The 27829-nt window shown below is 46.4% G+C and overlaps 1 protein-coding gene across 2 annotated transcripts; it reads left to right on the plus strand.

Annotated features, from left to right (window-relative positions):
- The first annotated feature begins 14754 nt into the window (after window positions 1–14754).
- On the plus strand, window positions 14755–25999 carry LOC135822939 (uncharacterized). Of its 2 annotated transcripts, none has more exons than XM_065335779.1 (6): window positions 14755–15053; window positions 19947–20338; window positions 22741–22866; window positions 23248–23457; window positions 24412–24582; window positions 24893–25999. In XM_065335779.1, exons 1-6 carry the CDS (start codon window positions 15026–15028, stop codon window positions 25091–25093), a joined length of 1128 nt encoding a protein of 375 aa, XP_065191851.1. In that variant the 5' UTR covers window positions 14755–15025; the 3' UTR covers window positions 25094–25999. The 2 variants fall into 2 exon arrangements, with proteins under 2 accessions (XP_065191851.1, XP_065191850.1); XM_065335778.1 differs by lacking the exon at window positions 14755–15053 and adding an exon at window positions 18490–18921.
- The last annotated feature ends 1830 nt before the right edge of the window (window positions 26000–27829 follow it).

Here is a 27829-nt window from a genome sequence, read left to right on the forward strand (position 1 = left end):
CAACCGACAGATGACTCTTGATAGCCGATCGCTGATTCGTCGACAGTCGGATATTTTTCGTCACCTCCCCATGTCACTGCTCTTGACTCATCCTTCCCACTGTGCCGGAGTGTTTGTCGTCACATCCGATGTTGCAGGTCCTTGTTGTTGTTGTGCTTCAGTGGATATCAAAACCGGCATAATGCTTAACCCACTGTGAATAAATGACTGTCTAAAAAGGATATTGTGGAAAAGTAGAGATAGGAAAAAGAATGAAAAGAAAACGTCCTGACTCGTCCTTTCCATCGCACCATCGGGTCCCCTTCCGATTCTTCCGTTGTTTTGGTCAGTGGCTTTCATGGGGGTCTTCCACGCTTCCTCCCAATCACGCTCGCTGTCACTCACTGCTCGTCTCTCAGTTCAGGGCGTATCCTCATTTGGCTACGAGTGACTCGCTTTCTCTTGCCGACCTGCGTTGGCCCAGGCCCCGCATATGCCATAGAAGCAGAAGTCGATGGTACTGTTGAGCCAGACACAACCTTGGACTGGGACAATGCTTCACGCGATGCATACTCAGTAGACGCACATTTAGGAGGACGAGGATCACTTGCATGTACAGGAACTAAACTCAACGGTGCTAGTAGACCTACATCTACCGGTACATGTAATTGGGCGACACCGCCCGTTTGGTTCTGCGAATTCAAATAAAAATGTACCTACCTACCTACATGCTGACGGATTCGTGCGCCAAGGTGATGAACAGTTCTGCCCGCATACCGACTCTCACACTGTCGGCATTGAACAAAGTAGATGAGTTTACTTGTGGAGAGGGTGGGCAGAACATTTTTCACCACCTTGAACGCACGAGTCGTCCCAACTGCAACATTATAGTTTGACGCACGGATAAGACGAACTGACAATATTATGGCAAACGTCCTCCTCTGGATATATGCAGCACCAGACAGAGCCCACCCAAGGCAGGCGCAGTACTATTTATAGCACTAACTGGTCAATAAGTCAGTGGTTTAGAATGATAGTACTGGTTGTTCAATTTACTAGTAATGCATTCCCAACTCATCACAACCACGCGCTCTTCAACCGAACCATACAGACACCAGCAAGGACACTTCCGTTGAGAGATAATATTGTTCCACGCCTCTAGACAGCTGTTTCGCTCCCTGTCGGAGCTCATCAGTAGAGGATAATGATGATAATGGAGGAATGATCATTCTTATACACCAGAAATGGCGCAAGTGCGCGTTTTCCACATTTTACAATGGCATAATAATTATTATGCTAGCTGCTAAAATGGTAAAGTGTGAGAACAGCGATAAAATATTCATGGTACGCGCTCATTGGTGGAGGAACACACCACACAGGCGGCGAAAATCTTAAAATCTTACGCGGAATATTGATGCCACTGGAAAGTACATGTATGTTGTTTATTATGATGATGTTGCAATGTCCATGTATGCAGGCGAGGCGAGACTCACCGCCGAGATCCCCCAAAGCGACAGACTCGGTTGCCGTTCAGGCTTCACACCGACCTGTCCGCCCGTCAACAGGATCGACAGCGGGAGGCTCGTCGAGTAATTTAATCTGAAAGGTTTGAGGTAGCCTTTTGTTAGTATTCTTGTTGGACTTCTGCGAATCTTCCATCCCACCGTCACTGTGCATGTGGCCACCTATGAACTGTAGGTTTGTTGCCGAAGACTGTCTACTGCCACGATAAGGATGAGAAGACATGCCTGCTGTTTTATCATCTCGCACTGAAGTTTACATCGGACGAGGAAAGGAACGACATAATATCTTTCCTGGACGCTAGCACCACAATGAAAGGTTAACACTCGTTCATTGGACATGCAGGACTGTTTATCGAAAGCCAACATTTACTGGAAACAAGGAAAACGGTGGAGCAGTGCTCACTTTTTTGCCGTGGAATGTCTCAGTACTCCTTGTCAGTCTGCTACTACCTTGTGCACGTTTGACTGTTCAAAATCTGGCCCGTTTGGTGGACTCCAACACATAACTAGCTGTGCCCCACCGTTTTCCTTGTTTCCATTTTTAAATATTTCCTTGCCTGACCATCTGAGTACTTCCAACATTTACTGGTTTGAACATTCCATGGGGAAGCTACGCACCGACAACGTCAAAAAGGAATTATTTGGTCAAAGCCCTGGTTTATTGTGCCAATCGAATATGCTGTCCACATCTATTACAAGAACGATGAGTTGGATCGACTTTCTTCTATTAACACAGGGCCCAGAGGCGAGCCTATCGCGAAATTCAACTCCAGACGTCACCATTAGCATGTGTGTTACAAATTCCTTTTCGCCCAGCCATGGCGGAATGATCGACCTGTTCTAATTTCAAAGGTGTCCTTGGCACATAGCCATGGCGTGTGTCTTACTCCAGCGGCTGAGCCGGTGTAGAGACTGTACAATGCTGTGTCAAGGACACCTTTGAATTTATCGACAAACTGACGGACTGGTCGGAGTTTGTATCAACCGGTTACATGTGCAGCCAGCCTCTTTTACGGGCAAAAGAAACACACTTCCTCAGCCTACTCAAACACACTTCCTCAGCCTGCTCAAGCTCAACTGATGAGGGTGAATTCCCCGGAACACTGTGTATTGAGCAGGGAGTGGTGCTTTCTTTCAGGTTTGCCGAGTGGAAGGTTCGATGGACTTCTCGTGTGCTCTAGGTGCTCTGGATGGCAGTCGTGAGTCAGTCAAGTGAGAATTCAAGTCGGCAGGAATAGCGCAAGCTCCCAAGTAGGGAGCAACACACAATTCGAAAAGAAACACAATGGATGAAAATGGCAATACAAATGCAAACCCAGAATGGTTACATGTGCTCTTACAAAAAGAATAGAATGGGATACGGAGCTTGGGTTGGCTGTGACTCAGAGTTTCACGCCTGTGGCGATCATCAGACAGCAATGATTACAAAAACTCAATGAATGTTCTTGATAATTATAGTGTGGTAAGGTGCTAGTGGAATCAGAGAATTTAAGCGCAAATAAGGTCAAGCGGTGTGCTCTTATGTCGTTATGATGTTGTGAGTCTGTTTACGAATGTCCCGCTACGTGAAACCATCGATATCTGCTCGGCCGCATTATTCCATAACAAGTCGATCACTCGGCCATGGCTTGGCGAAAAGGAATCATTAGTTAATTTAGTAAACTGATGCTAAAGGTGACGTCTGGAGTAGAATTTTCATTTGACAATAATAATGTGAAACCCTTAGACCAGCACACGATTTTGGAGTTACTAAAAATTAATAGTGAAAACGACCTGTTGGTCATCCCTCTAATGTGTGAAGGACACATTGTGTATCTTAGTATAATACTGAGGTACGTTAAACGTTGGTGAGTTAGTTTTTTTTCTCTGTATCAATGTTCTTTTTTTGGTGAGTTAGTTGAGTGACTTTTACCACTACCGTACATGTATGTTTTGCTCTTCATATGTGTCGGTATAAATCTATGCGCCGTGTGTGTGTGTGTGTGTGTGCGTGTGTGTGTGTGTGCGTGTGTGTGTGTGTGCGTGTGTGTGTGTGTGTGCGTGTGTGTGCGTGTGTGTGTGTGTGTGTCATCGCTTCGGCGATGGGCATGTCTGAGTCTGAGTCTGAGTGTACGTGCGCGTGTGTGTGTGTGTGTGTGTGTGTGTGTGTGTGTGTGTGTGTGTGTGTGTGTGTGTCACTTCAAACAGCTGTGTGGTGGATACCAGGCTAAACATAGTGGCGGTCAATTCATCAGCCTTGCAAGCTGTTGAATGGTGTAATCCCAGCACAAGTTGCTATGTCTAACATAGCTGTTCGCTATCATCGCTCCCGCGATGGGCATGTCTGAGGTCTGAGGTGTGTGTGTGTGTGTGTGTGTCCCGTATATACCAGTGTTATTGTCAGTGTCATGTATGCTGTTCGTCACCAATCACCATGCTCTCATGTCTCATGTTAGGTGTTTGTCCAGGACCTGATCTCAATACATGTACTGCCGAACGGAAAAGCGTTGTTTATTTTGCCCATAAAAAGGATCACGCAGATGTCAATGGACTGCTAACGTTATTTGTACGACTGTACTGGTCCGTCGTCATTGTACATTCAGTAGCTGAGTTGCATTTGGGAGCCATGAGAGCTGTCAGACTTTCAGGACTCCCTGAATGCCTGGTTGCATCCAGTCGGAAGCTGGCACAGTCAATACCGTAGTGACCATAGCGTGTCCGACACCCATGCATGTATATGTATAGCATGTAGCAGGATAGATGTAGTGATGTATTCCTAGGCTATAGAGTAAAGGCCTATGGAACACACAGCACTTCAGACACATGCTTCTGTGTTTGTCATGACTGTTCTGCTTGCATCAGGACGTCGCATAACAAACCAGCAATGCTGTCTTAGAACATGTATGACACTACATGGGTGCAAATACCCGCTAGCAGTTGATAGCGTGGTGAGTATTGAATGCGTTCCTCCATTTAGAATCCACCTTAAACATGACAGCAATATCTCTCATGAACGGGTTTGCATGGTCTCCGTTCGTGCCTATGGGCTCACAGACCAGTTGCAGCATCCTGGTACATTTACTTCACTACTGTTCACTGGAAACAGCACAAGCATTGAACATACTTACATACCGGTATATACATGTATATTATACATGTGCCTCCAGCAGCACACGAGGGAAGGTATTTTTGGTACTGTTCAACGCTGCCTGCAGCGGGAACATAAAAACATGACAGTGCACATACACACACGGACGCGCACACACACACACACACACACACACACACACACACACACACACAAATACATACGCACACACATGTATACAAAAATAAATATACTTGAAGTGTACACGTTGACACTTTTCACACACACGTGAGAAGTATACCCATCCGTCGCCTACACAAAATGTATATAATCATTGGATAGTGCATGTAAGTTAATGTACGTTGACTATTCTGCATCATCTGACTGTGAGGCATTTGTAGGCGACCCCTAGTATATGTAATATGATACAGAATCTGGAAATAGCAAGTTCCAGCAAATTCGTTTATCACTTGACAGGCGCTAGGCGTTTGTTTGAACCAGAGGCCTTTTGGCCCTATTTTATTGAGTCACCAAACGTGCACGAATATTATTTTACCCAGCTGCACAACTCCGCATGGGCCAACTACGTCACGAGTCGTCTTCATTTTAGAATCACGTCGTTTCCGTGATAGGAATATCTCTGCTGCACCCAACTACAAAGAGTACACAACTGGCGTAACGGTTTCATGATAATATCATGTAAACACATTACATTGAATGCGTTTGGGATGCGAGGCCAATCACGAACGCTCAATGCGCCAGACCATTGGTCTGGTGAGAAGGTATAGGTGCAGGTTCATTTGCTGAAGTAAAATAGAATATTTATAGAAAAGATAGGACCAAGGAACTACATGTTACGCTCTAATGTCCACTAACACCACCAGTTACGAAACAATCAGCTCATGCTATAACATTGCACGATACACGGACCTACAGTACATACATTTATACTGTACAACTAACTGGCTAACAACTCTAGCTCTAGAGTGCGCATCCGAGATGTGCTAGAGCAGCATTGAACCGTTTTCTCGTTTCATTCCTGAAATCAGCTTTCTTGAACACGATCTTCAAGAACATTGTAAGCAACATGCCAATCTGTTACAAGAGAAAGATATCTCGGTCTTATTCTCCTTTTTAAATTCCTCTTAAACCGGCAAAATTCTACTTTTACAGTGTGGGAGCAAACCCCTTTAGAATTCTACTTTAATATTAGGAATTTAGAGGCCACATGCCTCGTACAGCTCTTTTTCTCTTCGAAACTCAGTTGCTTGAAAGCCATGCATACAACTTTACAAGCATTCTGATATCATTCTGATATCATTCCCCTCATCATGATTCACTTACATGTGCATGATCTAGCATTACATTCCTCCTTCCCCCTCTAGCCTGTATGACATTGTTTAAATTAATCGTGATTGCATGTGTTCTAGGTTTTTTCTCTTCTCATAGTAAACCAGTTAGAACACAGGTCTTGGCTCTCTGGTTGGTCTGGTTATATAGACTAAAGTACGAAACACTACAACACTTCTGAAGTTTGTTCTCGAAAGCAACTACCGGTACTTTGGTTTTAGTGCCATGCTTCCATCAAGAGTATGCTAAGGCAATGGGAACACCTGCATGGTAAGGCAATGGGAACACCTGTGCAGGCTTTCAACATAGTGAACGTTTTCCTGTTTGCCCATGAAAGAAAACCTACTACAAGTATTGCTATGTTTAGCACATCCATTCATCCATTCATTTCTTCAGTCGATTCATTGATGATTTCGGTAGATTTCAAGCAGCTTCCACAGTCCTTTTATAGCGAGCTCCCTACGATTAAGCTAAAGTGGACACCTCCTGCCTTCTCTTGTAATTTTCTAGACCTTTTGACCTTTTCAAGGCAATCACTACTAATTGTGATGATAAGCTCTGTATGTTTAAGTTTCGTACTTTCCAGAAACCACGACACGCTTCTCTTTACATACCGTTTACTTCGGACCCCCGAAGGCAAACCTCAGAGCATTTCTCAAAGCTGAACTTCTATAATCGCACAACCACCAACATGGTTGATGTACTAGCATGATCAGCCGTCTGTTCTGGACACGCATCCGCCGAAGAGGATACCCACCCAACTTCCTAATGTTTGTTTTCTGTGACGTTCAGCCTGCTGCGTGCAAAAGTATCAAACCAAAAACTTCTACAATTTTTTAATAATTGTGATACACCGGGGGGGGGGGGGGTGTGCCCAGTGTGCTGACAGTGCTCAACACCGCGGTGGCCTGATTATTGCGAGAGCATGAAACTTCAAGTCGCAGCAAACAAGCCTTGATTTTCCTTGTTGTTCTGTAATAATTGTGATAAAAACATTGTTTTCTCTACAGAGTTTCACCCTCACTTTTGTACATAATAGCAAACAATAATTATAGGTTCGTTGTCTGATGATTGGTTCGGCCATAAAAACTCTGAGTCACAACGGAATTTGCCCAAGGTTTTCATTGTGTGCCTTTGTGTAGCAAACAACATAGATATTAGACTCGGGTGGAGAGCCAAGGAATAATTTATAAGAAGAAAAGAGGACCAAAGAGTTACAAGTTACGCTATGATATCCACTATCACCACCAGTTACTTTACAGTCTGAATTGGCTCATGCGATAACATTGCACGACACTGACCAACGGTAATGACGTTCTACACCTAACTGGCAATCAGCTCTAGCACATCTTGGATTACGCACTCCAACAGCCTTCCAACTACTTCGAAGTAACTGCTACTTGGAAGGTTCTACGTTGTAATGTAGTACTGAGGCGTATGTCCCCGTTGTGTGATCCATAACACAGCAGTGAGAATAATCCTACAACTCTGGTGGTGATATTTCAAGCATTTGTAAGCGAGCGGATCTTAAACTAGTATTTGCACATACAGGTTCATGTGCATGTAGGTAAGCAGACGTGTGATATGATGCTGTGGTATTCGACATTTGTGGCTGGTAGATGCTGTTTGTCGGCAAATACATGATCGATTCCAGGCAGTTCTTGCGAATGTATCATCACCCCATGCTTGGTGCCCATGTTTCGGATCAGGCGAGTGCTCCCTGGATCAACAAGCAATACCGACCTTTGTATACTGATAGTGTCGCGCTTTAAAAGCTGTTAACATACTAGTCCCTTCAACTACATGCCCATAGAATAGAGGTAGCCGCTTCTGCTATAATTGAGAATTTGTGTGCTGAAACTTACATGGGAGTTCACTTGGCTGCACAGTTATCATTTTCATACCACAGCGCACAAGTATGTTGTGCTTGTATCAAATATTTGATGCAGATAAAATTTAGACTTAGTTCGCGAAGCAAAACGGACATAGCTGTCCGTAAATTCCACTGATACAGAAAATAGATTCTGGAATAACATTTACACACCCAATTAGCTCTAAGCGCGCTCACACGTTGCGTGTTGATGTCTGCCATGCCAAGACTGTATATACATGTACTCGAAGAAGCTTTAATTTCGTCTGCATCAAGTATTTGGAAGATATATGGAACTATCGTCCATCGGTATGTGTGTGTGTGGTTACTTTTCAATGGAATTGTGTCTTCTCGTGCCCGACAATCCGCGGATGGATCGACGTTTGCTGCAGCGACGATGGGATGTGAGCGCCAGTCATCATCGTATCCCATAAATACTGATCTTCCACCTTGCTATCGCCATTCATTCACGATCCTTTTCATGGATAATGGCTGCCAGTTTTGGAAAGTTTGCAGGTTGGCACATTGTCCAATGAATGAGATCTGCTTCTGCACCTCGAGCTTCAAGGTTTGGCTTTCGGAACAGCAGCTCCAATTCAGTTCAAATCCTTTCTTGCCCACATAGCGAACTCAGTAAGCCATATTTACCTATACATGTCACGTGTCTGTAACCTACATTGCATTGTACATGTAGGTACGTTTTTACGGATGCCTTTCATTCTAGTGGGCTACCTGGCTACCTGGAGAAGTGTTGCAGCGGCGCCAGGCCCATGTTCATAAAAGGTGTTGTGCAAGACCAATCGTAAGTCTCGCAGCAGCTTTGGCTGGGTGCCAGGCGCTACCAGTACCGCTTTAGACTTTATTTCGGGGTCTGCATGAATGTTAGTCAGACTAGTACTACTAGTACATGTAGCTGTCTATAATCACTCAGACCTCTCCTTGCAAACCCCGGTCCCGGGCAAGATCGGGACATCGCTATCTGACCATGCCGCTGGACAGGTATGTGGTGTGAGTGACAACCACCTATCCAACGACGTATTACCGCGTTGTTGCTGCTGTTTCAGTGCTGATGGAGCAATAGTGTGTTCGCTGGTAGTCCCAAGCGGAGTGGGCGCACTCAATACTCTTTGCTTCTGTCTGACATGGGCAGCGACAAGTAGACTCGAAAAGACTACAAATTACAATGGTGCGTTTCGCAGTTGATATTACTGAAGTACAGTGTATTCAGAAACAACATGTCGATTCTTATGCAACTTTCACACACATACTTTCCAAGGAGGGGTGTACTTGCAGAAAGCACGCTGTCAAACACCTGCTTCTTTCAGGCTCCATTGTTTTCCTCAAATTTGAAATGTCACCATGATGGGGCGGGCGTAAATTCGCATGGCTTTGTTCGGAGTGCTCAGGGCTATTGTCAGTGAAGACACAAAAAACCCATCAGCCGGGATCGCTCTGGTGTTGGCGACATTGAGGCGCATCAATGTCCCGATACAGTCCCGCTCTCAATCATCCGTGGGACAAGTTCCCCGCCAGAGATTTGGGATTGTGCACGCCCTACAATTGTGCTTTCTTCACTTGCAGTTTGAATACATTTGACGACAAAATTAGTCATTCCTATTTCATCATGATCTATGAGTCTACATTGTGTACTCCTACGATTTCGTCGAGGGACGGAACTGTGTCCATTTCCAAATATGTTGCGTGAAGCGATTCCAGCCACCATCTAATACAGTATCACAGTGACGATTGCCAGCGACATCAAAGGTCTAAAAGTAGCGCTGGGGAGCGACGAATACCTTCAGCACCTTAGAATGCTAGACAGTGACAGCAAGTCGTGGATTGAACTTGATGACGGGCAAACAAATTGTTTTTTACATGTCTTGGTCTTACTAATTCTAGATTACACCTCTCCCAAGTGTATAATGTCTGATGAGTGTATTGTATTGTGTCGCCCTAATATCTATATTATAGTTATTACAGCATGTGATGTTCACATGTGTATTGTTATTGCAGTATTATTTTTAATTTTTTATTTTTTTTGCGGGTACGAATATGATGCGAAAGCAGAACAGTAGCCCAAAAAGATTGCACTATTGCGCTTGTGCTTTCTTCTGTTTTCGGTGCAGTACATGTACCGGCACGGCGATACTGAGATCTCTAACTTGCCTTCAGTCTTGGTCACTAGAGTGCCTGCAGCCTCACCAGCACAGCTACTTTGAAGTACCTGCTGTCACGATGGAGACCACCATTCAATCTCTAGTCTTCCTACAATTGTATTCCCAAGTCTCTCTTTCTCCCTCTCCCTCTCTCTCTCTCTCTTGTCTTTCTCTCCATTTTTGTCAGCGTACCTGTTGGTTACTAGCATGTGCTTTCAAAGTAGTGAAATATAAAAATGACGGATTTGGGACTCGCGGGGTTGTTCTCTTTTATGCCCCATTCTCTGTACTGGCTGCTTTCTCTTCAGCAGTTCAGTTCAACATCTCCTTTCACGCGAGCGAACCGAGAGGGCATCACGCACTGCTGACGTTGTTGCCGACGCGAATGGGTGATTTATAAAAAATCATAATGATAATAACCTACATGTACTTGGAGACCACAGTTTAATTATAGTAATGAAAAGGATGAACCGCGAACTCTTTCTAAACACACAGGAAAGCAAAGTTGGTGCGTTAGTTCCAAAAACGTTTTCGTGTAAAGAAAACGAAAAGAAAACGGTCTTGGAACTAACCCACCAACTTTGCCTGATGTGTGTTTAGAAAGAGTTCGCAGTTCATCCTTTTCATTGCAATAAAGATAATAATTCCTTCACTCGAGTGCCACGCAGCTGCCTGGCGCGTTTCAACGATTACTGAACCTGCTTTCAAAGCAACGGCGGTCCACGTACATGTATATGAATCAATAGCGAGCTCTCAGAGATACATGACTGTACATGTAATCATGCACTGCGGGTTTTCGCAACGTCTGTTCACGGGAGATAGGTACGAAGGAATTTCATTGTTGTTCTTCCTTGCCCCAGTCGAGCGTGGTTGGATCTGTTGCACTGGCTGGTGTAAGTGTGGGAGGCGGTGAATCATGTCTACTCATTCCGTCGTCAACTGCTCTTCTCTAAGAATTCTGCAATCCCCAGTAAGAGATGTGTACGATGATGCAGACATGATAATCCACCGTCGACTGAACACCTGCCCCCCGGTTAATACAGGTCATGCATGTATCTACGGTCTTGTCCCATTCAAGTTAGAGTACAAGGTATATATCCACTGGTATGTACTTTGAAGAGCAAGGTGTAACAACGAACACCACTGCCGCACTGGACTTCTCTTTCTCCTGACTTTCACCACTGTGACGTCACGGTGGTTCAGCCAAGGTCCCAAACGCAAACAAGGTTTTCTCCCACGGGTTAACGGGATGCCGCCTCAGCTCTGCATGGGTGTACATTATTGTACAATCCTCTCTACGCATTCTGCGTGCTTCTGTTACCGACAGCGTGTATGTTGCCATCATTATCATGAACGCTGACGAACCATCTACCAGGCACGTGTGTCATTACAAATTCCTTGCTCAAGTAATGGAAGGACTTCAATTATAACCTTCATAAGTATTCTTATTGATTACTGAACGGGCGGGTACGTGAGATCACACGTGCGACGCAAGGCGCGACGAACTGGGGATGGTTTCGGCATTCACCACGCTCTTGAAGACAAGTAAACTTGACACATAATGCATCTAGCCCCTGCGAGAATGAAAGGTTCGACTGCGAATGTGTCAGGCCGCTCGCAGTCTGACGACCCCGTATGACAGGGCATGGTAAATGGATTGCGTAGACCGTAATCCGAAGTATGGGCGACAGGAGAAGTACAGAGACCATACCCGAAGACCAGCGTGCACACATGTGCGTGTATAATCATAATTCAGCACAGTGGCAAGAGGGCAGGAATGACACTCGCCACATTGTCATTGATGCAGCGCATACTAGGGCATAGCAGTGCACGCGTTGCCATAGACACGGATGACAGGAGATATTGACATAATGTAGCAAACATAGATCGGTATCCATGGTATCCGTCATGGAGTACGAGCAATGCTAGCCTACGCGTTTTGAGCAAGCCTGGAATGAGGGTGTGTGTTAAATAGCCGTGGTCTAAAGTGGCACGCGTAAAGGTGTCAAGCTGTCAATATCCAATCGTTGCAATACTTCTCTGTAGTTTTGGGGGTGAAAAATGAAGTTCGACGACCGGCCTTGGACGAAGCGATGAACTTACAACATTGCAGGCAGTGATAAGGTACACTCTATGATCAGTCATTGGTTTAGACAACACACTCGGTCGGGTCGGGTCTGGAAGTGTGAGCAATTCCAAAACTTTCCACAAGGGAGTTAATGGTGTTGGATGTTCCGATGATCGCTGCTTTGGCGTCCCTTGGTGCCCGTTTCACTGGAAATACTCTGACTGGCGATTAGGGTCTAGGAGTGGAACAAGCAGTAGGGCGCATCGAGTATGCCCGTTCATTCCTCATCACTCATCTCCGATATCTGGGCTAGTGGGACGAAGACAGGCAATTCTAATTAGCACGAAACACGCGTATGAGTATGGCTAGCAGCTGCCACTGCCCGAGGATAGCCGGGCGGAAGTACACGCACTCGTTCACGTGATTCGCTCTCCCTAAAGAACAGGAAAAGCGCGTCTGGTTTTCGATTGGGATTCCGCCTAATCGCCAGCACCGTGGGTCCCCAAGCATGGGCGATATCAGCGCTATCAAATATGGAGCGAACGATACAACTTGTGCTGGAAATGCATCCGGTCAAAGATGCCCAAAACAGTTTTGTGTACATGTATACACTGGATCAGCCATGCACCTGTATCTCATGTGACATCATGGTCGAAAATGATTTCTTGGGATTCACGATGCGTCGTAAATCTTCATTCTTCTTCTATAGGCTCGATCATTCACCAAATTTAATGTATCGATCAGACCGACACTCGCCGTGGAATGTAACAAAATTGGCTGCGGAGCCTTCATAAGAAGCGTTTATCGGCTGGGTACATGGGTGTGCATTCCGCTGGAGGTGCTCTCCAGTAGCGAGTATGTGTACATGACGTGTATGTATAATAGGGGGGGGGGGGGGGGGGAGATGCGGATTGCAGGCAAGATTGCAAGAGAGGAGTGAGTGGATGCTGTGCTGCGGAACGGGAAGTGGCAGATGACATGTACATGTACTATTGTAGCCACACATAACACCTGCTCTGGCCAGGGTGCATAGCGAGTGCACTAGTGGAGTGGACCTGGTAATTCATTTTTGCCCGTACAAATGGCTTTACTACTATATTGTAAGCATTTGCATGCGGCTGTATTCGATTCAAGTAGGGACCTTCATGTACAATGTACAATCATTATCATGTACCTGCATGGTACATGGATACAATATGCACAAAAGCAGAACACAGGATACATGTACAAATAGATAGTGTTTCAAGGAGCTGTTAGATTACGACTGTTTTGATTAGTCTAAAAGCCAGTATTCCATTTCGTACCCTTTCAGCCTTCTGGACCTGGACGTGGGTGATGATGGGATTCAGGGGATGGTATGTCGTCTATATTTAGCACAGTGCAGTGTTCAGAATATACACGACACTCGACAGCTAACAAGCAAGTCGCACATCAATTTTAACCCCGTCACCAATGGCGTAACTATGATATCTGCAGTTTCATAGCACAGTGCAGTGTGTGTGCGTGCGTGCGTACATGTACGTGATTATCATAGCAAGAAGTACGATGGCAGATAACAGCACGCTGGTATGTAGTGGATGTGGATAGTGTCTGTATGCTATTTGTAGTCGCACTGTTCTGCAGGCAGCATCGGAATGATCATGCACGGTACGCTGGGGACGCTCATTTCGCCACCACCTAGCCCCAAGCTTACTCTCATAACCGAGTGTCATCTCAGCGCTGTTTGCTCCCGGCAAATTTCCTAGGAAGATAGGATATCGATATTCAGGAGATGGCCGGGCATGCTGAGTACGGTGCCACGATGTCCATGGCCACGACATGTTTATCTCCCAGGCCCAGAACAAACTCACTAAACGTGTCTTTTTCGACAGGTGCCGGGTGCAACGGGTGGACTGACTACAGGCACACGTAAGTCGTTGCCCGCATATATGTGCAGGGCCTAGGGTGTGGACACGGGGACGACACAGCAGACACAACCTGACCGTGCAGCATGCTATTTGAACAGGCGATCAGCAAGAAAACATGGCGCTCATCTTCCGGCAAACATTGCAGGTTTTTCTGCGGCTGTTTTCTTCGGCGTGCCAGTATTTTTCTTTTCGGAACAAGCGACTCATATCTCTAGTACCTTAGGCTGTGGACATGCCCCCACGACATTATTACACTGGAGTTCTACAAGAAACACACGTGCACCACAAGAGAGTACTGCGACATGACAAAAGTCGAGCCCAGTGCAGTGTAGAGAGGTGTACGTGTACAGCAGGGTCTTGTGATAACTCCTTGCCAATCCCAACTGCCGGCCAGCCCATGACTGGACCGATGACGGCTCGCTCCGTCACTACTCCGGTGTTCACTGGCAAGGCACTAGTTGGGGTCCAATCCGGGGATCTGGAGTGTCACTACTACTCCAGTCGCCTACGGATCAGAATGTTGCTAAGTTCACGAGCCTTGCGTGTTACGTCCGGCGTTCAGTCATTTTTGTTGTGCGTTCGCGGACTCAAGCGTCTGTAGGCTGTATTGCACTTGACAGATGTCAAACGCCCAGACCGTCAGGCTGCCACACGCGAATCATTCGGCGCTGATGGTTGCTATGCGGCCACCATCATAGTATGCCGCCATCGCTGCACGCTCTCCCTCTCTCCCTCTCTCCCTGTTCCACTCACACTAACGCTAGACAATACGTATAAAAGAACTTTTCGTTGAGCAGATGATCACAGATTCGTCTTGAAGTCGAGTCGACCACGCAACCAACAGTTCAGGCAACAACCTTACTTTGTACACATCCGGTTCTGTCACATAGTATACGAGCTTTCCGTGCTTGACATCCCCTTGTCGTTCTTTTTGGCCAGCATAGTACTAGTTAGTATTGGAAAGAATCCTGAGTGCCAGACTAGTTACTTGCCTTGTGTCATCCCGTCTGGCACCTGAATTGGAGGCTTCCCACTCGCGCCGCTATCTCTCCCCAGCCAGTGTGCGTGTTCTCCTCTCATCGTGTCGTCACGTGGATCACACAGGATGGCTATTTCCTACGGAACAACAGAAGGTAAGTCTGCAGCTTGTGCCTCGCACTCGCAGACACCCTGTGTCGCATCCATTGTAACTAAAGTGCGTGCGTACCCAAGTGTCTACACTACAGTAGGCCAGGGTGCCATCAATGGCGGTCTCCAGTTTCCTGGTTTAGACATAAATGTGTTGAAGGCAGTTCCTAAAAGGAACGGCTGCAAATGGTTCCAGCCGTTTTGATTAGATCTATCTACAGTAGCTTCATGGCTACTGAGCTCTCGCGTTAACCAGTAGGACTTGGGCTCCCCATGATTCAAGGAGGTTCACTTCTAACGTTTCTAGACTAGTTCCACTACTGGTGGGGATTCATTGCAACTTCAGCGCTGGTAAGTGCCTGGGAGTATTGCAGCTGCATGCACAGCAGACGGTGCACCGTGCCAAAGATTGACGTCTGTCCTGCTTTTGGCGCGCGCCTTCCGGTGAGTGTCAGAGCAGGAGTGCTGTGCCTTGTCGTGTGAAGTGGAGGCATGGGTTGTGCTAGTGGTGCCAGAAACGCTATTGCAAGCAGCAGTTGAGTTAGGTGTGGAGCATGGCGTTTCATTCTGGTTCCTAATGTCCGTAACTTTTCAGAATACATATGGCGACAAACTTACTTTGAAGTAGGGAAAACCCCAAAGAGTCTTGCACACATTCCAAATGGAACGATGTGGCCCCTATGTTTTCACCTAGCATGTTGTTCAGGCATTTCCCAAGCTAGACATTGCCCCCGGCCGAGCGGGTAATAGAGTGTCTTCGACTTGGAGTAGGAGGTTGGGCAGCAGCTTGTCGACCTAATAGTTGTGACGATTTTATCCTCGTCATAACGATGGTACCATAAGCCATCTTCGAACAGGAGGAGCCTTCAGCCAAGCTTGTGTATAATTAATTATTTCAGCTGCTTTCCACGAGAATGCACGTACGCCCATGCTGTCGAGTCTCTTATCTGCTCCAGACGACATACGGACATGCCTTTCAGTGTCACAGTTTCACTTGGGACCGTACATAGTTCTAGGGCTGACGTGGTCCGACAACTGAACTGCGGACTGCCTTTTGGGGGAAATCGAGGGAAAATCCCACCACAGAAACAAAGCTTAATGCGATACCTCCTTTTTGGTCAGTTAAGTTCAGAAGGCAAATCGTTCGCATATGGCATGCACGGTGTAAATGCAGCATAGCAGTATTCTGCCAGGTTATCTCAGTATCTGTGCAAATCGATGGGACCCATGATTGCGTGCAGCATTACAAGTACGCTCTAGCGGTTGCTGCGTTCGTGCCTGTCCATGTTCAGAACTGTACTGTCAGCTTCCTTTGGCTTGCGGCCTGCTAAAGTCCATACTATGTTATACGGGACAAATATACATTACAAAAATGCCGCATGGAGCTTTCTCTCGGTCCAGAACATCATCCGATCAGTATGCCTTAGCCTGACTCGAGTCTGCTGTAAGTGACAGACGTCAACCCATTCTGGCCAAAGCAGGACAGTTCTGGTTTTTGCTCAAGATTGTCCGTGCCACGACAAGCTGTCGACGTTGCCTAGAGTCACGTGCCTTCCTGCCTCTCTCACTCACTCACTCTCTGTCTATCGTGCTCTCTCTCTCTCTCTCTCTCTCTCTCTCTCTCTCTCTCTCTCTCTCTCTCTCTCTCTCTATCGTTCTACCTATCCACATGTATCTCTCTATCGCGGTAATGCCTGGTCGGTGGTAAGAGCCTCTATTCTTGGGGTAGAGATCAATAATAATGATGATGGATCGGTTGTCTGTCAAAGATCGATGCAGCATGCCAGGTCATGAAACCCCTTCCCTGGTCCTAGGACACTCATTCCTCTGCGTACATCAGTCGGTAGCAGTGGCAGTGTCGTACTTACTGGGCGGAGTGCAGCACGAGGCAGGCAGTACACGACGGGACAGAGGAATCCAGGGTTTGACAGGCTCGTTGACAGCAGTACTGCATGACGTGCCAGCGGATTTCCGCCAGGCCTTGCCAGTCGTTTCGTCTCAGAAGGGACCGCAGTCGACCAGGCTGACTGGAATGCATCCAGGCTTCTGCACCCACCACATAGAGCAATACCGGTTTGGTTTGCGTAACTCTGGCGCAGTCGCTCCTGGAGCATTAGAAAGCCAGTCGCGAACAATAATTATGCCAAAACACCAACCACAGTATCAACGAGATGTCTTATCACAAAGCACCCCGTAGAAACGACTGGTCGGACTGAGTCGCACCACCCAAGCATTCCCTTGCAGCAGTTTCCTTTCTCCGGTTCTATATCCGCTCTTTGGGAGGCACGCCAAAGGGTATATACCCCGCAAGACGCTTGCATGATATTTAGCCGCAAAGAGGTCAAACTAGCAAAACAGAAGCTGCCCTTTCACCGCCAGTGGTCCGTTTGCGCTGTCGCCTGGCTTCGCCAGGATCTTGGCGGGAACTGCGCAAACACAGCGCGTGCTAGTTAAAATGAAATGAGCCACAATGATCGCTACCGCTGTTACTCGAAGTGTTCGAACTGTAGTTGTCCCAATCCTGGACAACACTCAACAGCGGCAGCAGCAACAGCGCACTCATAGACAGTAGCAATGCACTCTTGCGCAGTCATGCATCACGTCAGGAGACGTTTGAATGGGGACTGCTTTTTCGTTCAGCGCGTGTATGAATGCATGGAGCGCAAACTTCCTATATCCGAGGTCGTATGGTCAACGGGCTGCCATTGTCAGGTGCCTCTCCAGTTGAATTGCATCTGTGGCGGGCTCATCCCGTTGTCCAACCTGGGTGTTGCGTGCCTCATGAATTGACTGAATGAGAAGGCCCAGGATCTACCTAGGCATAAGGCAGTCCGTGAACACACATGCATGTACAATGGCTACAGTCAGGTCTATATACAATCCTGTCGGCAAAATTGCATTATGTAAGGTGCTCTTGGTGATGTCATAGCACGAGCGCCTAGCGTACCCACCCATTCGTACATTAAATCGCCGTCCCTTTTGCCCTCGGAAGAGGAACGAACAGTGAGCTGCATGTTATTCAGTAACGTTAGTTGCAGAAAACGGCATTGAGCCAATAAATAATGTATTGTCCGCAAGTTTGCCAAACATGCCAGATCGCTACAGAAATCTGTTTGGGCCGTCGCTTATCAGCCAAGACAAATACTAGTGGAATTCTATGCTTCAGAATTGCACTGGTAGGAATGATCAGACTTGAAGGAGACCTTTTCATCTCCAGCCTGTATTAGAGGCTCTTCTCAGCAATACTTCACCACCAGGAGTTCTTAAATAGTTCAGGGATCCCCCGCCCACTAGACTGCAGTCAGGCAATCAACTCTCTACAAATATCTACACATTCGTTTTCCTCTTCCTCTGGGAAAGAATAATATTGGCGGGTGACATGTTCAGCCACAGACTAGAGTGCTATTTCCAGACCTCTTGTAAAGTATAAAAAGGTGCCATCGCTTGTCACGCCAAGATCATTGCCCAGACAGACACTGACGTTGGACTTGTTCCAGGATTTGTTCCTCGTGTAGAGTAGAGTTGATCCGCGATCGGCTACCTTGACAGGCGTGCAAGTCTCCTAATCTTTAGTGCTACCTTTAGCTGTGTGTGCGCACCTGGGGGTATTACTGTTCGCTAGCAGCTGAGAGAACATACAGACAAACCAGACTAATAAGCCCCCTTCGCAGCTCTGCGCAAGCCACTCCTACGTGACTGCAGCAGTCACACTGCTAAGGACGGCAGCAGTGACAGTGACAGAGGCAGCGTGAGGGTGCCCCTAAGGGAGGACGCAATACCAGAAAGGCTGTCTGCAAGCCGAAATGAATCCATCAAAGCGTCGCAGGCAGGAGGTTGCTGTCTACGGAGGAGCCCCAGCAGAATCACTGCGACGTAGGTAGTAGCATAACTGATTGTTTCAGTGGTTATAAACGAGAATTATTGTTGCTCTTATTTTGCTTCCATGTCACAAAACATGGCTAGAAATCTTCCCACTCCGCGCTAAGAGATACCTTGTTCGCAAGAATGCGGTGGAGTCTTGAAATATCCCGCTTATTGCGAATCGCCGACACAAACGACAATTTTCTAAGCGGCCCTACTTTCCGCAGAAAATGCCGGCGGTCTTATGTTTATGCAGTGCTACTAGCCGCCATGGTGCCCCCCATCTCACTTGTACACTATAGTGTCTGAAAATCAGCCAGGGCAGTGTGACCTGTAATGGGCATGGCAGTGGACACAGTGAAATTCGAAGGATTCTTAGATCTTTGCTGCAAACTACTGGGCATGCCTACTTTAGTCCTCATGAATAATGTTAATAATATTGCTGGTGCAAAGCTCAGTGATCAGTGCGTACGACTGCCATGTACACGTACGTACCTTTTGCCTGTGCCTACATACATATTGTTGTTGGTTTGACAGCATGAAATAAATTTATCTAATGCCTGTGCCTACATGTACGTTAGCTGCTTTGTGGTCCGGTACACGTGCCTTGTGTGCGCACGTCCGCAATGTGTACATCATACAGTCATGTACACGAACTACATGTACTACCTACCGAAGTTGACAATGGGTCCCGGACTTGCATGTATATCCCTTGCAGTGGCTCTGTAGTGAAGAGCGAACTGGAATTGCAACGCCGACATCATAAACAGCTTGAGCAGGTTAACCGACAAACAGCGCGAATTATAGAGCGTGTCAACTGCTAATGCTATATAAAGTGCGTTTCAATAGTCACTGCAAGTCAGTCACATCATTGTCACACCTTGATCCCTTCGCTCTATGACTGCTGCTTTATCTAACATTGCCTTCACTCTTGACTCGAGCTTTCTGCTCAGTAAAGTGCTTGGTATTCGCGCAAGCAGCCAGTAGCATGGCTAATCGATGTGGTGGTGCTCTGTTTTCTATTCGCCTGTTCGCAGTGAGCAGCGGACATGCCTCGCGTTGTCTGCCTAGTTCCCTAACCTTGCTATTGCTCATGATGCTATCTACTACTACTACTACTTTGGTCAGCGCCAAGTCAATCCAGCCTTCCGGTCACCGCGGAGCGCAGCAGATGGTCGTGCCCGTGTCGGACGCGGATGCGCAGGAGACGACGCCTGACCTAGCTACGATGAGTATGGCGTACGACGACACCACGAATAGGAAGGCCAGGTCGGATGAAGACCACGCGGACAGCCATGGGTGCGCGTGGGCAGCGTTTGTGGAAGTCGATCGCGGAGTCGTCCTGACGAGCGTATGCGAAACGCAGAATATGACCTACGAAAGAATCGTGCTGAAGACGCCCTCCATACACCAAATAGCATCCCATCATGTAAGTACCTGCACCTGCAGTCGATGTACATGTACTATAGATGTACATAGTGAACTCAACTGCCCCTTCATCAGATCATGCTTTAATAACTTCATGTACATGACTGTATGTAAGCGAAGTGACCTGGTTACCTGGTTACCTGTGCAGTGTAGTTCAAAGTAGTAACCTAGGAAGCAGGCAGAGAAACTTCTTTATTCACTCCCTGGTTCGAACAGCCAGTTACTCAGACGTGTGGAATTTGTCTTATTGTTTTGCATATGTACTACGAGTAAAACGAGGATGTCTCCATTGCATGAATTGTCACGACGGGCAGATAGCTACAATCATATACACGCACATGTCCACAAATACGGAGTTGAAAACGGGCAATGTCGGAAAGAGAATTGACCGTCACCACCTCCCGATTCGAGCCAGGGATCCTCGCTTATGGCCAGCAATGCTCTACCACTGTTTAGTTATGGCGACCGCTCAACATTGTCTTCAGACATCAATCAGTGTGTTAGACTTTCCACATGACTGTATATAAACCAGATCAGACCAGGTGCATGTAGATGGCGGCTATGTGCGTCACTGACCTGTGCCCGGAACGCGGTAACAAGTCGGCGAACAGTAGTGAACTAATTTGCAACACCAACATGTTACATGTTCGTGTGCCAGAAAACAACGCACCTTTTTTTCCTTCTGTACACGTGAAAAGCGAAAATCTAGTTGTCCAGTTGTGTTGGCGGCATGTGACCAAGATTCACAAAAGCGGTACGCGTATCAAGATTAGTTACTACAGTCGAAGCCAAAGAAATCCAACCCACCGGCCGCGGGCCCAGAGCAGCGCCAAGGCTTATGCGGCCCTTGCGTCCCTCAGATCAGCTTTGGGAACATGCATGATGTAGTTTGAAGTGGAAACGCGCCGCTACTTTTGACTCGTGGGTCGGATTTCTTTGACCACGACTAGTACTAGTAGACACAGCTTGCAAACATTCGAATGGTTTGCAGAACTGCACACCGTATTCGGCACGAGAAGCTATCCTTCGCCGTCAGGCACATGTGTAATGTGGCTGTACAGGGAAGCCGCCAATGTGGAAAGGTGAACCACTCTCCCTCAGCCCTGCATTTCAATCATAGCGCACTCAGCCTTGGATATCATAGCGGACTCAGCCGCAATGGGAGTTGGGCGCGAGTTTGAAATACAAGCGAAGAGAGCGACGCAATGAGTATAAGATCATGATGTACACGTGTCTAAGCCCCGACTGTGCCCTGACTGTGCCCCGACTGTGGTTAGGGTGGATTGACTTTGCCATTCTCAATACCGTCATTAGCTCAGGCCGCTTTTCAGAACACTATACGCAAATGAATGGCACATGGTGTCAACTGCTGTTTCTGGGCGGGCAGTACACATGGAGGCTGTCCAGACGCCGGCCTTGCTGTCATACTGGGTGTACTGTGCAGTAGGTTACGTTGACAGGTCGTCTAAGAGACTGACATTCGATCAGTGCAAGGAGAATATACTCGCGGTGACGTCTATCATGACGCCACGGGTATTTGCTAGCTATTTGGGTATCCACTCACGCGTACATGTACATGCACTGGCCACATCCAGCAGAAGAGAGAGAGCGAGAGATCACAAGAAAAAGAAGAGCAGTGAAAGGGTTTAATTAAAACTGCTGCATCAGACCACCCGCTGCAGAGACATGTACACTTACTACCCAGCCCCAGGGACGTCCATTCTATTAGAAGATGTCCGCAGCATTTCTTCGGACAGGTGGTCGCCTCTGGTCGAGGATACTAGTCTAGGAATAGGCAATTTTGAAAAGTTCATTCGACATACCTACCAGTATATATTTGGGTATACATGTACATCTACATGTAGCCAAAGATACACATGCACATGTAGCTCTTGACAGAGAGCGAGAGAGAGAGAGAGAGAGAGAGAGAGAGAGAGAGAGAGAGAGAGAGAGAGAGAGAGAGAGGGTGTGTGTATGAGTAGATTGACATGAAACTTATTATTATTTCTTGGTGATAATGGCGGGTTAGCTATAAAGTTGTGAAAGGATTGAGAGAACTTCAAATTCCATGAATGAATGACCACAATTCTAAACAGCAGACCAGAATCGCTGCAGATGTTGCTCGTTCTAGTATTAGTTGCTTAATCTGCGGCCAGACTGTTTCGTCCTTTTATGGACTCATCAGCACGGCACAGAGGAAATGAGGCCGAGCCTGATAGCAATGAAAAATGAATTTTCCAAAGCCAGATTTAAACCAGGCCCGAAGTTGCTTGTTTGCTTGCGCCCACCAGCATACCACTCCATGACTCTTTGAAGTGTGCTGATACTGTACTGGGTTAGGCACCTCCAAGATTGTGCTAATTACTCCCTGCATTTCGTCTCTCTGCCTGCACGTGATCACAGAGCCGTCAACACTTCGCGGGTGAAGTATTAGTTGGAAGCCGAAACTCACGCCTGTACGATCTGGAGAACACGCATCTGCCCAGCTGGCCATGCAAGGATCTCTCAGATACTGAGAATTTCTATCAGGTGGGTCTCTCAGTTTTCCACTCATTATGCTCTGTGTTCCTGCTCAAACACGGTCCAGAATGTATCAGAGTTAACACGGAATATCAGGGTTTACCTGGCCGAATTGGATTTGTGTTGTCAGGTTGCCTGCCGGTGAAGTCTTGAGAATCCATTAGTAGTGGTGTTGTGTGGTAGAACGCGGCAGCCTGTGTACGGTGGAGTCCCAAAACACACGGACCTTGTCAACACTGGTTACTATAGCCACGAGCTGTTCAGGAGTGGCAGACTGTAGCTGTGCACTCTGACTGAATTTGAAGTGTACTGCTTACCCAACATCCTCCAAAGTAGAAGGCCCTTGCACAATGTCTACGTTTTTTCGTTATTTCCTGTGTCGGCTTACAGACGGGGAAATACCTGACTGCTGTAAGGGACTCCCTGCTGGATCTATGCAATGGAACACATAGCATGCTTATGGAGGCCCAAGAACGGCAGAAGTGTCTGGACAACGATCCCTCGTCCACCCAAAGTACTACTAGTACACAACGTCAAGTTACAAGACGGGCAATAATCAGGATAAGGCGCTCGCTCTGTGTGAAACTGCTACCAGGCCTGGTGAGTACACGAAAGACGATTATCAAAAGTACTAACCGTAAAGATGTTGCTTGTTACTTAGTCTCTGCTTGGATGATAGCTACAACATAGTTCAGTGGTTAAAGCATTGCTGGCCTCAAGCGAAGGTCCTGGTTCGAGTCCTGATGGTGACAGTGTATTGTGTTCTTTAGACTTTCCCCTGTTCCATTCGCTGGAGCAGTGAAAAACTTGATTTAGCATTGCACTGGGTCTTTTCTGCTCAGTATTGGTGCGTATCGCCCTCTGGAGACGTACCCCTTTGCATGAATTAGAGCCATATACTTCAGTACATATACTTCAGTACGTATAGATTATAGACCGGTTAGGAGGTCTATACAGGATATATAGACCGAGTAAAAGACCGAGGTCCCCCGAGGTCTTTTACGAGGTCTATATATCCTGTATAGACCAACTATGAGGTCTATAATCTATTTATCGTGTTCTCCACGCAATAGTTTCTCTTCATATACGACATATCCTTGTAATTTTAGTATTATACTATAGCCTATACCGCATTGTACGGCATTACAGGATCAAGGTCATTGTTTAAACTAGGTTCAGCATCGGTAGCACAGTGGCTGGGTGGTGAGGAAGAGTGACTGTGATCCACATGGTTGTGGGTTCAAATCCCATCTTGTGTATTTCTGCTTTCTTCAAAAATTTCTTTTTCTAAGTTGGAGAGAAAATTTCTAAGTCCAAGAAATTCTAAGGAGTCAAATATAAGTAGTCAAATATATTGTGTATTTGACTAAGCAGTCAAATACGCGATATATTTGACCGCTTAGGTATCAGGGAAATTAGTGGGGTCAAATACTAAGAAGGCGATAAACATACATATACTTCATTGCATGTACATATACGCACTGTACATGTATGCACTGTGCATTGACCGTGCTGTCTTCAAACTACTTGTACATGCACTACTGTCTTTCGCAGGAAAAGAAGGTGGAGGAATACAAATACCGAAACTGGCACACATGTGCACGCCTGATCGAGCAGCCGTCCACACACAATGAAGTGGACGACAGCAGTGCAGACCACGATCCACTCTCAAACTTCCTGTCGAATGAGTCTGATGTCGCCACCATTTCACCTCCACTCACTTGGGTAAGCGATAAGTACAACTTTCGTTCGCAACTCTTCAGTCTTGTGGCAACTATGTTACTTCAGGAGCTGTTAAAAATTATATTTTACCTCTCCCAGGTTCACTTGTGTTCGATACTACATGTAGGTCTTAGAGGTGTAGTGTCACTGGTAAGTAATGTGCAATAGCGTAGATAGAATGAACGCTGTGATCAACATTGCGCTGTACGTCTGGACAGGCGCGCAGTACAGATTGATCATCGGGATGTAGCAGACCTTTGGGGAAGGCTCACTAATCTGAATGTCTCTGCTATTCTGTCGTCTTCTCCTTCAGGATGAACTGTCCAAAGACTACCCGGATTTCTCGTGCACGCACTCTCGCAGCGCGCATCAGGATATGGCTGCGTTCGTCCAGTATGTGCTCAGGAGAGTAGAGAACATCTATACGATCGTGAATGAGGCGCAGAGCAAAATCAAAGTACGCCAGTACCTGTGTGGCTGGCGTAGTGTCAAAAACCAGCTCACCGCTGCTTAGTCACTAAGACCTCTAGCTGGCCAAGAGCTGCGGCGAAAAGAGAACTTGTGGCGTGAAAGGCATACAAGTACTTTAGCAATTATTTATACCTCACATAACCATGTAATATATTCAACCAAATATTTATCAGGCCACGGCCGGAAACATTAGAGCTGCATCCCTCCCCCAGATTATCTATTTATTGAAACAATCAATGACTTAAATATTTCCCCACTACCATTTCCCCCTCCCTTGTCCTACCTCCCCTCCCCCTTCACCCCACCCCACCTTCGAATTTATTCCAGAAAGTCACCACGAGCCATCCGACTGATCTCATTCAAACTTCAGCTTTACATCTGCCTGGCGTATTTCCAGCTCCACTCAATAACCCAACCCACCTCCAATCAGCTCACTACGCATGGCCACACGCACAGAAATTTATCGCTGAGTATATTCTCATCACATCACTTGACACCAAACCATTTATCGCCAAACCATTATCTTTATTTCAGAAGGCGCCAGTTTATTACAATAATTCATTATTATATGAACACCCGGCCAGTGAAAAAGGTCGAGGTCTGAATTCTTCGCATAATTTTATACGATGCCATGCACTTCTTAGTCCTCAGGAGATCTCGGAATCTAATCCTGTCCCCAGCTTAAACCTGGAAATACTTATGGAATTTCGCTTAAACCCGGAAATACTTGTGGAATTTCGCTTAAACCTGGAAATACTTCGGCTTCATTCTGCTGAAGTAGATGCATTTGTTGAGGTCGAGAATCTATTATTCTGCACATCAACAAATCCTTCATCAGTCTCACAGAGAGCAAGCAATTGCCCAGACGGTCAATGGCTCATCACTAGTGGTGGCATTGTGCAAAACGCTCATTCACTTCCCTCTGTTGAGAATGCAACGGGGTCCACAATTTCCGTTTTCCAAACTTGCTAAGTAAGATCAAATGGAAAGAACTATTTCAGTAACACATACCCTATTTACCGTGGTACTCAATGTGAGACAGAAGCGGAACAGGCATACAATTTTCATTGATATAATATTATTTTATTACACGCGATGTATTATTAACGAAGTAGTGGTTGCGACTTCGGCGATGATTTGTAAGAAAGGGTTTGCTCCCCACACCGGAGCTCGCGCTATTCCGCCGACTTTACTTGACACTTGACTGACTCACGACTGCCATCCAGAGCACACGAGAAGTCCATCGAACCTTCGACTCGGCAAACCTGCAAGAAAGCACCACTCCCTGCTCAATACACAGTGTTTCGGGGAATTCACCCCTCATCAGTTGAGCTTGAGTAGGCTGAGGAAGATTGTGCCTGAAGAGCACCACTTATATAGTGCTCTCCAGGCACAAACATCACCAGGGATACAAACTTACAGAGACGCTCTATTTCCAGCGCGACAAACACCTCGTGAACACCAGATAGCAGCGTGAGTCAGTGTCGCTCCTGGACGGTGGATGTATTATTATTATTATTATTATTAGAAAGGAAAAGGACATAATTATGGAAACGAGTTAAGAGTAACTCTCCACCACTGTAACTAGATACTATATACAGTCAGAAAGTGCAACAACTAGCTTTTAACTCGTTTCCATAATTATGTCCTTTTCCTTTCTACTTTTATTATTGGCTCAATACCCGAGTTTCAAATTATTATTATTATTATTTATTATTAAATGTAGAAAGGAAAAGAAAATATAGATACGAGTTGAGAGTAACTCTCCATCACTGTAACCAGATACTATATACAGTCAGAAAGTGCAAAAACTAGGCACAAAACTGACAGAGTACTGAGACATTCGACGTCCTGACACCTAGCTTCAACACATCTCCATAACGCTAACCGACAGCCTTCCAACTTGGAAGGTTCAAGGTTATGGAAAGACCAAATAGGGGAGGCAAGCGCAACGAAAGTGAGCACAAGCTACAGTCCCAACGGAACAAAGAATGTCGATTGTTACTGGACTATGACGAGACCAGTAGGATATTTGACAAAGCGGTCTAACTACAATTCGAAGCAGCAAAGCAGCACACCACCTAACTTGGGTGGGTCATAAATATCAAAGATAAGTACAGAAGGGGAAGCTTTGCGAAAACGAATTGTACAAGCCGAAAGCCAAACTCCGACAGTACTCCTCATGCATGACATTGTGATGGACTAGTTGACTACAAAACATTTTCGTTGCGCTTGCCTTCCCCTCTTTGGTCTTTCCATAACCTTGAACCTTCCAAGTTGGAAGGCTGTCGGTTAGCGCTACGGAGATGTGTTGAAGCTAGGTGTCAGGACGTCGAATGTCTCAGTACTCTGTCAGTGTTGTGCCTAGTTGTTGCACTTTCTGACTATATAATTATAGTATCTGGTTACAGTGATGGAGAGTTACTCTCAACTCGTATCTATATTTCCTTTTCCTTTCTACATTCATTATTGGCTCAACATCCGAGTTTCAAATTTATTATTAAGTAAAAGTATTATTTTCGTGTCCGTTTCCAAGGGCACTCACGACGGTCTATATCCAGTGGCAGATGCAGTGCCTACTTGAACGGTCGACACCACCAGTGGTCAAAAGATGGATGACAATCACAGTGTATTTTTAATCTTGAAAATACGCTGAAGTGGGGCAGAGTCCATTTTTACCCTGCTTAGCGTATTCTCGTGATCATTGCGTGAAGGAGCAAGACATCTTCAGTATAAATGCCCCGATTTTTCCACCAAAACCTGTGTGCAGGCCATCATT

Source organism: Sycon ciliatum, chromosome 8 (assembly GCF_964019385.1).
Source record: "Sycon ciliatum chromosome 8, ocSycCili1.1, whole genome shotgun sequence".
NCBI lineage: Eukaryota > Metazoa > Porifera > Calcarea > Leucosolenida > Sycettidae > Sycon > Sycon ciliatum.